The 14,563-nt window shown below is 40.5% G+C and overlaps 1 protein-coding gene across 2 annotated transcripts in view; it reads right to left on the bottom strand.

The window, feature by feature from the left end:
- Positions 1–14,563, bottom strand: part of nav3 (neuron navigator 3) — a 277,797-nt gene that overhangs the window by 196,778 nt on the left and 66,456 nt on the right. For both annotated transcript variants that reach the window (XM_084711111.1, XM_084711112.1), the window contains exon 2: positions 3,056–3,173. In XM_084711111.1, the coding sequence (XP_084567237.1) occupies positions 3,056–3,173 (118 nt within the window). The remainder of the gene's footprint in view (positions 1–3,055; positions 3,174–14,563) is intronic.

Genomic DNA, 14,563 nt, shown 5'->3' with positions numbered 1-14,563 from the left:
TGTGTGTGTGTGTGTGTGTGTGTGTTGAGGTGCAGAGCGATGCAGGAAAGGTCTGGGAAGCAAAGCTGCCTAATTCGTCAGCTGCCGCCAGAGAATTACTGACAGGCCAGCTTGGCCTCATTGTCTGTTCGGGCGAGCAGGGAGGGTAAAGTTTCAATCCAGCACAGAGAGAGAGAGTGACAGAGTGAGAGTGAGAGAGAGAGAGAGAGAGAGACGGAGAGGAAGAGAGAGAGAACAAGAGAGTTAGACATGGTTTGAAAAAAAATGAGAGAGACTGAGTGAGACAGACAGCATCAGTGAAAAAGGCAGCATATGTAATAGAGAGGAAAATGTGTGTGTGCGTGTGTGAAAAACCGAGGGAGCGGGAGTCCCAGAAAGAGGGAACTTCAGAACAGTGATGGAGACACAATGCAAATGAAACAGAGAGAGTGAGAGAGCAAAGACAGCAGATGTAAGAAGAAGAAAAAGAATGTGAGAGAAATGGGTCTGAAGAGACACAAAGAATAATGTGTTGGGAAAACAAAAGTGTAATCAATTACTCATTATTTATGACTGGGTTCAACAAGCAGTCAGTTTGGAAGTATTTTATTATCCATTAACAGCTCGGTCAGCCTTGGTGACTGCATGTAGGCCCCCAGACCTCCCATTCTCACAGTGAACATTATACACAGCCCTCTAGCGTCACAGCAAAGTCAAGTGACGTAGTATAGAGCAACAAGGTCCATGCATGGAGGAGGCTGAAGTGGATGGACAGGTCAAACAAACACAGGACCTTCACCCAGGAGACCAGGGTCTGTGTCCATTCTGAAACCAATAGCCAATGTTGTCTTCCTTTAAACTTACACAACCTATTGTATGTATGTACGTAACTAGGGTACTTATTTTAACCCTAACCATGATCTTTTCCTAAACCTAAGCAGTTTTATCCCCTAAATTTAATCAAAACGCTAATGTTTAAAAATCTGACCACTTGTTCCCTATTTATTATTTTTAATTTTGCCCTGCATGTGCAAAACTGATGCCAGAGGAGTATACAGAGAGTCACTGAACAAAATGTCATATTTGACAATTTGGAAGTGAGAACTTGTGGGCATACAAGCATTTTCTGACGTGGTGTCCCTACTGGCAGAGCAATATACTATATATGACTGTTGACCTGTTTTCTTATATCCTAACTCTGTGGTTAAGGTTTGACTAAGTAGTAATTGTTTATGATTGCAGGAAGCAGTTGGCATCATAGCTCAGTATCACAAATTGTCCTAAAGGAGCACCGAAAACATGTCAAATTCACTCAACCTGACCTCCTCCCTATCAGATTGTGTAGAGCTACAATGTCACACGACTTCTGCCTTCTGAGGCTTCTGAGACACAACTGTCATAATTTGCGTGGCCACAGGAGGTCCTTGTCAGGTAAAATTAACCATAGGTTATTTGTCAAAATGCCAAAATTCTACTTTTTTGTTTGGAAGTGATAGTCTGAATGGCAGGCATTTCATCAGCTTACTATACCTATAGTAAAACAGGGATGTCCATAATTAGTTGTCTAGTCAGTTAAACGTTGGTTGTATGTATCCTGTGTCAGAATATAACCACTAAACCTGAGCAATGCACAGCTACATTCAACACAGGCGTGTGGACATTAACCTGCAAGGAGAGCAGGCTGCTGGTGCACTAGCACTGCTAATGATAGCCACAGTCTGCAAACTAATATTCATCATTTACTGCCCGAGTGTTTTGTTGCTTTCAGACTAATCAGCTAATCTAAATTCATGATTAGACTGGCTGAATATGGGGATCGTACATGCCAACAAATGTGCAATCCTGTCCCTGTATCCAGACACCCAGTGAATACAGATCAGTGTGCATGATGTGCTGGACAGTCTTAGGCTTAGATACCCAGCTAAGAGAATGCAACATGTAAATAAAACAACTTTGGAGACAATGGAAAGCATGCTTCCCTCTTTTGGCGTAGGAGAGTTGCCTCCTCCCACCTCCAGCTGCTGCACAGAGCTAACACATCCTTGTCCCTCTCCACAAGACAATCAATCAACCCCCGTCTATCCAACTCCTTGTGAGACAAAAAAAGACTATCAAAATATCAAACTGCTAATGCAGTTACTGCATTTTCATTTTAATCCCTTACACTACTCTTTGCTGAAAAGGGTAATCACATTACTTTAATATGATATTAGCAAACACTGGTAAGAGCAAACACACGACTGAAGGAAAAGAGAAAGGAAAAATGAAGTAAAAGACATGCGGGTTAAGAGAGACGAAGAGAGAGAGAGACCTAGAAAAAGTTCAACTGTGAGGGAGTGAGACGCAAACAGAGACAAAGAGATGAAGGGAAGCACAGAAGCGCCAGAGAGGAAAAGAGACACTGAGACATAAAAGGGGGAGAAGGAGACAGACAGAAAGAAAGCGGGAGAGAAACAGACGGGAAGAGAAAGAGACATAAACTGTCTCTGGGGTTCAATGGGAGACACATGCCTCTGCACCCCTGGGTGTCAGAGCCATAGATCTCTGCGGCTGCTGCTCACCCAGCACCCAAAAAACAAGGGAGAGCTGCTGCGATTTGGCCCAAATACTGTGTGAGACTGAGGAACAGCTTCCCTCCAACTCACCACAACAAAGATAGCCTGTGTGTGTGTGTATGTGTGTGTATGTATGTGTGTGTGTGGGTGGGTGGTCGCTTCATCTAGCAGACACAATGAATTATAGACACATGCAGTGTTTTATTACTGCTGATAACTCATGCGTTTATTCATCTTTGCTTTATTAATATTTCTTTTAAACATTGAAAGTTACACCTGAAGACAGACATTAAACTGCTTTGGTGTAGCAGAAGTTGAACTTTCTGTTCTGTTGTGATAATTATGCAGATTACAGCTGAAAGTACTGAAGGTGTAAAGTGAATTACTTGAGCAGAAAGCTGTCAAAGGAAGACCAGAGGGAGATAATAGAACAATAGATGCAGCAGTAGATAATGAAGAATAGACTGACACAGGTGTGTGTGTGTGTGTGTGTGTGTGTGTGTGTGTGTGTGTGTGCCTACCTATGATCTGGATGATCTGTGCCAGCAGGACTCCATCAGTGACGTCCTGGCTCAGGTCCTTGATGAGGCGTGGACAGCCAGACTTAGCCAGGTAGTGATTGGCCCAGTCTGTGTAAATCTGCAACGACAGAGCAAACATCCTATAAGTGTGTGTGAGAGACAGAGACGAGGTGTGTGTGTGTGTGGATGTGCATTACTCATGTTGTGGGGACATCTGTTTACACACTCACACCGCGGGGACGCACATTCCTTATGGGGACCTCACACAAATCCCCATAATGTAAATCATGAATTTCACAGTGAAGACTAGGTTTATGATTAAGGGTTGGGGTTATGTTTAGGGTATGTCTCCAGCGATGTAATGTCCTCTGAAGTGATGGAAACAAAACTCTGGCGTGTGTGTGCGTTTTATAGACCATTTAGTTTGACATTCTTCAAGTGATGAAAATACAGTATATCCACAAGGCAACAAAATGATCCATGCATTCACAGCAGATCATTGTCTGCAGCTGTCCTAAAATATTAGCAGCATTTCTGAAAGTTGAATGTCAGATATTTTAGCAACTAAACATTGTTAATAATTTCATGATCCTCGGCTATGTTCTACTCCCACTGGCAAACAAATAATCTGCTTCTGTCATCTGATGAGATCTAAATCTGAGAATGTGGGAGATGCAGAGATGAACTTTTAATGGGACCTACAGTTCTGTTTTAAACTCACAAAGTTATTGGCCTCCTTCTTCTGTGCTGACAATAGACTGAATTCTGTACTGACAGTTATGTGATTGTGCTGCTTGACTTGTCTCTCATGTTGGATATTTCTATACTTTTGTAATTTACTCAATACTGGTATTGTTGATGAGTTGAGGATGGGAGTTGGGAGGGTTAGGAAGGGAATGTAGGTAGTTTTACATGAAATGGGACATGGACGCAGATTTGTAATCCAAGTTATGACCAATAGCAAAGAGTCAAGTGACATGACTTGACAGGACTTTGTGATGTCCATATTTTCTTTTAACACAATCACTATCTGGCATTAAACGATTCAGGAAAATTCCTGTTGGGAAATTAAACTACAGACATTGATGGCTTTGCTGTCCTCATCCAGCCAGATCGCACCATAAACGATGAATAAAACAACAATCTCTTGGGTTGTTTTGCATTGTGTCACAACACCTTTTTGGCTTTTTGCGCGTCATTTCACTGCATTTAGTCTGTACAGAATTTTAGAGACGTGGCCTGTCATTTTACGTCTCAAATGTCAGGATAAAGAGCAAGAAGGTCTGCACTGAGAGGAGGTGGGGTGAATGCATAGGTCAAACAGACACAGAACTTTTACCCTTTGCCTTTCCTGTGACCATTTTATGATGTTAACCACAACGAAGATCACAATAATAATGAAGGTCACCTGACTATCATTACCATGTCCAAAACTCATAAAGTTTTTTGAGAAAAAATAAAGATCGATAAATAGCGAAGACACGGTTTGTAACAAGTTAAGATAGAACAAGGTCAGAAGGAAAGAAGTTTTTGGCTCTGCCCTTGAAGACTTCTTCAGCCATGCAGTCATCGTCTAACCTTCCATCACACATAACAAGTGCTGACATGTCCTCAGTCTTCACTACAGTGAAGTGGTCAATGTCCTGCCAGGGAGGCCTGTCCAAACACTCTGACTCCCTGCACATCTCCACTACTTCACTACAAACATTTCATCAAGCTTTGGCATTCTGGATCGCACGGAGAACTGCACTGTTTGTGATCTTTCTCCATGGAATTGGTAACTGATCCCAGCAAACACTTAAGACATTAGATGGACATTTAGTCTAGGTCTTTGTTTTTACCTTGGGTAGACAAATGTAGACGTAAAAACACAACAAATTCACTTTGGAGAAGTCAAATCCAGATAAAAACAAAATAGATGGCTAAGTATTTGATCACAAGTCAGAACAATCCTAAGAAATCTAATCTAATGAAGATGTTTGCTGTAACAGGTGGATTCAATTTCCCAACTATGTCTAAACCCGGAAAAGCAGCATGTCGGATAATCTTTTGTATTGTCACCTAAACCTCTTAACAGCCGCTTTGTCTTTCATTAGAGCCAATAAGCCGACTGATAAGCAATGCTTTGTCCATCAGCCGACAGACTTATTTCCACAGCTGCTGCGGTTTCTCTGGACTCTGAAGACTAAAGATGTGAGTCACATTTGGCCTCCAAGTTCTTGGCCTCACAAACGCAGACATATACTGAGATAATCAGCTTCTTTTTTGTACAAATGGTTCAATTCTTCACACACAAACTTGAGGACCGGAGAGGCCATGAAGGTTGAAAAATGCTGGTTGAAGCAGCCCACGCAGTTTTATATTTCATAACTTCACCCATGCAGTTTTCTTCCTCCAATCACCACACTTTCTAAGATTTCCTTCCAGACCCGTCTGACTGAGAACCAGACAGCACCTGAAAAATTACATCATGAACTAGAGAAGGCAATTTTTGAAGGATGGATGCTGAAAAGCTGACACCAGACTGAATTGCTGGCTTTAAAAGTTGAATATTACAGAAAATGTATGAAAGATGTGGAACGTTACAAGGTTTGAATGGAGTTTATGGCTTCAAGTACCAATAAATGTGGACATTTTACCCGTGCAATATTTTCTTCCAATCACCAAACTTTCTAAAATTTCCTTCCAGAGCTATGAACTATAAAGGGCAATTTCTGAGGGAATTGTGGTATGAATGCTGGATGCTGAAAAGCTGACACTAAAGTGCATTGCTGGCTTTAAAAGTTGAATATTACCAATAATGTATGAAAACTGTGGAACATTACAAGGTTTGAATGCAGTTTGTGGCTTAACGTACAAATGAGAAGAAACTTAACTTATACACTTTCTTCCTCCAATCACCAAACTTTCTAAGATTTCCTTCCAGAGCCCTCTCACTGAGAACCAGACATCACCTGAGAAATTACAACACGAGTTAGAAAAGAGATCCGGTTCCTCTCGCTGTGCGGAGGGTGCGTTTGATACAAATTTCCACAGACAGCCACGGAGGAACGTCTTTCTTCCCGCTGGGCTTGAACTGAGATTCTGGGACCAAAAAAAAAAAAAAAAAACTGTACCAGCCCATATAAAGACACTGACTGCTGCACTGCTTACTGAAACTTTTCATGTTATCCCCGGATTTAGCCAAAAAAAGAAAAGCAATACAGGGCTGGGCAGCGTGAAGGACTCTGAATGATGAAAATCCCCTCAGAAATGTAAGATCATCCATGAGGTTGGGGGGTTGACCACTTTAAAGGGACCCTTAAAGTAAAAAAAATACACTGTAAAGTTCAGATTAAATAGGTAAAAGTGTATTTTTTCTTGCCATTTCTGTGCTATGCTTTCTGTGTAATAGAACTGTAACATCTCTGTCTTTGGATTTCCTGCAGACTAACTTTCTATAACTTTCTATAACAAGCTCCTCAGGATCTCGGATGGTAGACATTTCCCTAGGAATTCCCTCATAAAACTTTCTCATGATGAAATAATCCGTTTTTCCCCTCATTTACCTCACACACCGCTCTCAATTAAAAGCATCTCTCTCCCACTCTTTTCTTTTTCTTGGAAGCAAAACGTTCTGATCCTTTAAAGACGCCGCCTCTCAGGGTTTTTTTTTATCTGTTGTGGTTTCCTTTTGCGACTTTCTCCATGATGAGGAGTTGTAAAGCGCAAATTCGAAAAAATGAGAGCCGTCGTAGGGGAAACACACACTAAAACCTGTTTACGAAAAGAGGTATACACACACAAAAGGCTCTCTTACACAGACATACCGAAAAACATGCACCGCAAATGCAAGCCACATCCCATCAGGGGGCAAGTAAACAAACAGGAGAGCAGGAGGATTGGAGAAAGTGTGTGTGAACGGGAGAAATTAAGAGTGAATGTGCCGCTTTGGCTGACAGCTACAGTCACATCAGCCTGCGGGAAATTCCACCAAGGTTATAACACAGGCTGCTGGACAGTCAGGTTCATCAAAAGGCCTGCGATGAAGAGGAGGAGGTCGAGGGTTTGATCTGTGACACTGTTTTAGCAGCCACCTCCTACTGCAACTCTCGTTATCTCTTCCCCTCTAAAGGGAGCAGGGACAGAGGATTAACGCCTCTGCAGAGAAACAGAGGGAGATAGAGCGGCAAAGAAAAGACTTAAACCAAATTTCCAGAAAATTGGCGAAAAGGCGTTAGAATTAATGTGTTTTCCATCCACAGCTGTTGTGGAAATATTAAGATTTAAGTGCACTGAGATACAGTTGGTGGCAGTAATTCTCTAACTAGGTGCCATTAAACATCTGAAGAAGAGGGTACAATGGGAAAAAGTAATTTAAAGAGTTTAAATGAACAAAAAATACCTGGAAAACATGATGGAAGTATGTGTTTGTGTTCATTTACTGATTTGTGGAACGCTACAGTCTCATCTCATCTCTCCCCACAAGTCTGATGTCTTAGTCTCTTCAGCGATAAGTGACAAATAAGTCACATGCTTCATGCACTTCCCAATTTAGTAACACTTTACAGTAAGGGTACAATCATATGCTTAACTAATGCATGACTCATGATGATTTAATGCATGAATTAATGCAGGATGTATCATGAATTCCTGTTTCTCACCGCCAACAAATGATCAAGTTACCCTGACTTTATGTGATTAGATCAGTTAAGGAGTGTTAATTCACACTTACTTCATACATCAACTGATATCCGATCAAATTAGCTGGATTCCAGTATATATGTATGTATTATAATAAACATACAGTTACATAAATAATTGTTTTTGCAACTGAGATCAGCTAACTTGATGCAATAAAGTATTTCTTTTACCTCAAAAATAGTTAAAATTTCAAGTTGACTGCATCTGAAAAGACAAGTTGAGACAATTTGTAATGATTCAAAACATATAAACTTTTCCTGTCAAATAAACTTGATATTAATCTTGCTGTTCTTGAGAAACATGTGCAGCAAGCTTAAGATATTAAGTTGAACCAACAACTCTTTAGTTACACTGATGGATGTTGCAAATAAATCTGATTTCCTTTTACTTTTTCACAGTTTGAGAAGTCAGTTATTATTATATCACGAAAAGAACCGTTGAACTGGACTGAATTCAATAACACCTTCGTCATGGTTCACAGTGTTTTTAATTATTGAGTAAACAAACAACCATAACTTATATTAAAGTGTATTAGCTGGTAAGTAAATGCTAATGCTAAGTATGTGCTAAAAGTTAAAAGAGCTCCTATTAAAGTTCTGTGGTGATCTGAAAATAAAACTAGAAATGTTATGTTTAATTCCATTGACTGAACAAAAAACATGCATATTCATGTTAAGTTATTGACAAACGATCCATTGATTCTTTTAACAGTGCATCAATTCATGTGTGATGTAACTATGAATCAATAGTCCTTAACAGATGACCAAGTAAGTGTGAAGTAATCTAATGAAGTCACAGTGATTGGATCATTTGTTGGTAAGAAACAGGAATTCATGTTCATAGGTCATTCATTAGTTAAACATTGCTTAAATATATGATTTTTACCCTTACTGTAAAGTGTTATCCATGAATTCACTGAGTCTGTTTTTCATTTTCTTTTTATTGTTACACCAATTTTCCATCTCAGCCAAGTGTAAAAACCGTTTTGGGATATTTCAATTCCCCCCCAAAATTTTCAGCATTTCCTGATTGAAAATGCACAGAACAGGTTGATGGGATCACACTGTTTCTGGGCAAACAGAGAGACCTTTCAATCACTTCCTCAACTCTTGTGGATGGAGCAAGTACAAAGTGAGGAGAGGGAATACAGAGCAGTCCTAGCGAAGGGTAGATACCCAGCGGATGAACTCAATTTGTGGCTAAAATAGCCAGCTGCTTCTGCATCTGTTGCAGCTCCTGCAGGGATATGATACCAATAAACACACATCTTCAGGGTATATACCTACCCAGCCTGGAGGTCAAACAGTATTTGCATTTGATTCGGACAGTTTGTTTTCCTATGCTGCATTGCTGTAGTGTATTAGCAGCGTTTACCATACAGACAATTCAGCTTCACACAGGCTGACAATCACAGGGAAAGTAAACTAAAGCAACTATGTGCAAATACTCTTTTCTGTCTGCAAACACTTGTCTGGCTGGCTGGTAGAAAGCTTCAACATATGAATCTACAGCGGATCAAACAAGCTGCTGAAGATATTCAATTATTAAATGAGACTCTGGCTCGGACTCCAACGAGCCTCATCTTCTTTAAATGCATTAAACACCACACTGCCAAGGATTTGAGACCGACAATGATTTGTGCCTTTGTTCTGTGGTTTAAACAGAAGCCCCATGATGAAATAAATGAGTGGAGTGAGCTGCAGTGAAATGGATTGCTAAGCAGTCTGGACATCTGATAAGTCTGGGTAGGATGCTCCATCAAGGTTGAGCAGGTTTACTTTTGCTTTAGCTGGACTGCTTAGAAATCTGCTAATGACTCACTAAAACCTTAAAAACAACAGTGTTGATAATATAAAGACAAACTTCTTGAAAAACAGCAAGCAGCAGGTGAACATTAAAATTCCACTGCAGATTTTTAGTCATTCAAGTCCCTGTTCCTTTCTCCTCAACAGCCACAGCTGCTAGAACATATTCATTTTGAAGACGCTCGACTTGACTGCGACAGCTCACAATAATGCTGAGTCACTTTTTCTGGTTTGTTTTGGTCCAACCTGCCCACTTTGGAACTGTGTGTCCTCCAAAATCCCGTTTTAAAACTGAAATATGTCAACTTGTGGAAGCAAAAAGCCAACATTTTCTCAGCACTTCCACAGGGACATAATTAAGTTTCTAGCCAAAAGCCTTCTTTGGTTACTTTACTGGTGTATAAACTGAGTGCGTATGATTGATTCATGTATTCTGTTTAACAGAGAGATCAAACTGGACTGAAAAACTGTCACGCAACTTAAAGAAATTCCTAACATTTTGACTTTTATTTGAAGAAGTGTGCAGAAGACATAACACGACACCGTCACAACCATCACATTTTAAAGCTATAGTTGGTAACTTCTATAAAAATAACTGCTGCAACTGTCACTATATACTGATGATAAAACATTAGACGGATATTATGTGAAATTAAACAGGTTCCTCAGGCTCCTCCTTGTCCTCCCAATGGTATTTGACAGAATCCATGATGCCTGAATGAAAAAACTAATCAGAGTCAGTTTCCAACAAAGACAAAGCCCAACGGAACCCTGCAACAATTAGAATTTAAAAAAATAAGTTATTTACTTAATTTATGTGCACTTTCATTTGCACTTTTATTTCAGCTCAGTGTGAAAGCCTTGACCTGATCTTTTCATGTATTATCTGTCTCGTGTACTTTTGTCAGGATCAGTGATGAGGAGCGTTACTTTAAAAAGTAACTCATCACATTACAGGATTACTGCCATTAAAAAGTAACTCATTATGTTACAGTGTTACCTACTGAGAAAAATAAGTTGTTGGAGTACAGGGAGACAGTCTGTCCTTTATCTAAAATGCTAGAAAGTCACATTTAGAGTCTTCTCTGATGACAGATGCAGTGGTAAAAATTCTGAGGGACTGCCTATTTGTGAACGTAACAACTTATACTAATACTTGAATTTCAAAACTAACACATTGCGTTGCTTGTTACAAGTTAAAAGTAAACTTTATGAATGGTTATATGCTTATCTTGCCACATTATGGCTGACTAATGTAACATAACTTAGCCTGAAGCACTTTTCTATGACTGTGGCAACATGCTGGCACCGGGAATATGAATCTGAGACTCAAATCTAAGAATGGCAGAGCTGTTAGTGCTGAAAAAGATCAAATTGAATCGTGACCTTAAAATTGAAAGTGAAACTTAATGTATTCTTTAGGATATAGTGACAATTTCAGCAAACAATTTGCAATGTCATTTTTGCATTAAAAATTACATAACTGAATAACTTTTGATGACACTTGAAGATTCCTTCATGTTCATAACAGGTGTCATGTCATGGATATGACAGTGTCATATCAGTCCAATGCACACACTCCTTCTGATTGAGTGTTGCCAAGAAATCTGCCAATATGTATAAAACTTTTAACATGAAGCAGCTCCAGCAAGTGTCAGCTCAATGTTGCTCAATAAAAGCTGTTCCAAATCTTGGTAAGTGTGGACATATTCACACTCCCTTGTCAGCAGATCAGTTTGAAACATTACAAGGAAAGAATCAACTTCAATCCAGCCCAGATAAATCAAGGCAAAGATAAGAGGAGACCAAAAAGAAAGCAAGGCTCAGAATAACTACAAGGCTTCCTGTTTCCCACTCCAACTTCAAGCTGAGTTAGAAAAAGGTAAAAACGGCTTAAAGGTGTAGCTGCAGGGTCCTGGGTTCAAACCTGACCTGAGACCTGTGGTCCCCTCTCGTCTCTCTGCTCTGACAAAGCAGAAACATCAAAGAAACCTGTTTTAAAGAAACCTGCCTCCTGTCTCTGCGTGAGTGCCGACTCACTGATCCCCCCCCCACTTCACGACTCCTCAGAGTTCAGCCTGTCAGCCTCCTGCACTCGTTAGCCTCTCCTCCCTGAATCCCAATCGCTTTGGGAAGCAGAGCCGGCGCTACGACAGAGGCAGAACATCAGCAGTAAACGCCACCTTCACTGGTGCTGAGTACTGACATCATAGAGACACACATGCTGGATCAGACAACATACACGCGCGCACATATACGCACATACATCAACAAATTTCCAAGCTTGTCATACACAAACAAACACTGAATCCCCCTCCCCTCGCCCACCCTCTTTCCTCTTTCTTCCTCCCGGCAGCCAGCATCAATCAGCAGAAGTCCAGTCTCTGTGATGATGTTATCCTTATTGATGCCACTTGAAGTATCTTTCCTCTCCTGCCTCCTCTCCTCTTCCTCTCTACCTGCTCTGCAGATCTCTCCACTCGGCGCCGGGGATCCCAAGCAGCCAGCGCTCACCCCAGAGCAGATAAACTGCCTTCAACAGTCCTGATCACAATGCAGTGACTACAGCTACGCAGGTGTTATTGGCACAGGCTGCAGTGGCGCCGTTCAGCCTCCGGGGGGAGCCGGGTAAAAGGAGACAGATGGGATGCTGAAGTGAGAGGAGATGGAGCAGAGAGGGAGTCAAACTGTGCAGGACTCACTGTATTTATTCATGTGTCTCCATTGAATGACTGTTAATGTATGGGCTCTTTAATCAGGGCATCATTCCAACGCTGTCTAATAAATTAAGATCCTAATTGCATTCATGGGGTTTGAGCATACATACAATCACTTGGAGGACATTTAGCTGTGTAATGCTGTTTGAAACAGACTAAGCCAGTAGAGACGTCTCCTCTGTGGCCACACTGGCTCGAAAAACCTCAACTTGGCAGCGGCGCCGCTCCCGCATGGCTCCTAAATGTAATTAAACACAACATAAAGCTGCATTAACTAAACGAGCGATGAGCCAATGGAATCGATGGAGCCGCGATTTGATGGAGCACCCTCCGTCGTTCTGCGCCTCGTCTCCGTCTCTGGGTCATGACAAACCAGGAGTGATGGAGGGATGGGAACGGGACATCGCTGTCTTGTCTGACAAGTCAGTTTATGGAGCGTGGGAGGAAAAAAAAAAAAAAGACGCCCACAGAAAGTCAAGCTCAACAGAAAATTTGTACTGGCTGTGCTGCTGACAGGTAATCTCTGGGATGAACCAAAGAAGTCAAAAAAGAGAATTTAGCCATTTTTATTCTCAATGTGTGAAAGAACACGGCGTGCTATGAGAAGAAAGTAGAAATGGACACTTGGTATCTATGTGTGTAATGTCTGGCTGCAAAATATTTGCAATGTTTCTTCAAAAAAGTTGAAGAGCCCCTCCAGACATGTTTTAAGACATGGAAGTACTCTTAAATACTTTGAATAATAATGTGTCTGATATGTTTTTGCCACAAAAATGTCCATTAACCCTGTATTTTAATATTACATATAAAAATACAAAATCTATTTGCAAATCTTTCATGGCAAAACTGTTGGACATAAGATGTTTTTACTGTACTTCACTGTAAAGTCCATTCTGACTGGAGGTGTCAACTTCTGACATTACACTTGTTGCATACTTGAACATGATTGGCCTCCAAACTAGATGTGATGTCACAAAATCATCCTCCTGTCATATGTACCTGTCTTAATTGAGATCTAAGGTGAAAACAGAGGAATCTTCCCCCTTCCATCACAAAAATGAATTAACAGTCAGCTAAAGACATTTTGAGTGTAGAGGAACTTTAAATAATAGAGTTGAGGTTAAATTTACATGCTAGAGAGCAGAGGTCTTGGGTCACATTCAAGTCACAAATTTGATGAGTTTAGACTCAACTTGATACTTCAACACCACAGACTTGTGACTTCACTTGGACTTGAGCCTTTTGACTTCATACTTCAATCACTTCCTTTCCTGAATGAATCAATCTGACAGCATCCAATCAAGTTGCAGGAGAGAACAATAAAGAACTCACGTTACTTTAGTGAGCTCCATTTAGAAAAAAAAAAGATACAAAAGATAATTTTGTTCACATGCAAAAACTACACTGTGGTCAACAAAAGATGAATTGCAGTGTGCATAATGTTCAGATCATAATTACAGACAGAGACGCAACAACTTCCAACTGCGTTTGATATTTCAAGTAGCACAAAGACCACAAAGTCAAGGCTCTGTTGACAAAACGGCGTTACAATTGGTGAGAAGCACATTATGACTTGTTTAGAACTCAAAAGTCAAAGTTCAGGATTTGGGACATGATTCTGGACTTGACTGTCTTAACTTAGGACTTGGCACTTGAATGCAAATACTTGGGACTTACTTGTAGCTTGCAAAACAATGACTTGGACCCATCAGTGATAGAAAGTTAGGCAGATCAGTCAGATTGCAGCTCAAAACCTTGGGAAACCTTGCAAACTGGCAACAAGATGTCAATGAAGGAAGAGTGGTAATAACATCAGATAGAACATGTGTTTTTTAACCAAATGTCAAGTAAATCGTCAAAAGAAAATGCAAATAAATGCTTTTTTCCACCCACAACCATTATAAGATTATTAGGAGTTGGTTCATTGAGAAAAACAGTAGGTGGTGCGAATTATCCAGATGAAAACCATTATACCACTGCAGAAGAAGAGGGCACAACAAGATGACGTAATTAAAAGAGCCAACCTCAAATGATGAAAAACAATCAGATCTGTGTGGAGTGACCATGAATGTATTATAGAGCCATGGGAGTCATGAGGAGTGTGCCAGATCAGTTAAATGTTTGCTACATCAGAACTTATTCAGAAAAAGTGTTTCCATCTCCCATCAAGTGCAATAACTCTCTTTGAAAAAGGTCAGTGATCAGTGATATGGCAGCTCAAGGCCTTGTGGGACCTTGCAAACTGCCAACAGGGAGCCAGTGAAGAAAGACAGTAGTAATAATCACACATGCTCTGGCTTGAC

The sequence above is a fragment of the Lutjanus erythropterus genome, chromosome 22 (assembly GCF_056507025.1).
Source record: "Lutjanus erythropterus isolate fLutEry1 chromosome 22, fLutEry1.hap2, whole genome shotgun sequence".
Classification (NCBI taxonomy): Eukaryota; Metazoa; Chordata; class Actinopteri; order Lutjaniformes; family Lutjanidae; genus Lutjanus; species Lutjanus erythropterus.
The sequence above is the reverse complement of the archived record's forward strand: the minus strand, read 5'-3'. Positions and strand labels throughout refer to the sequence as shown.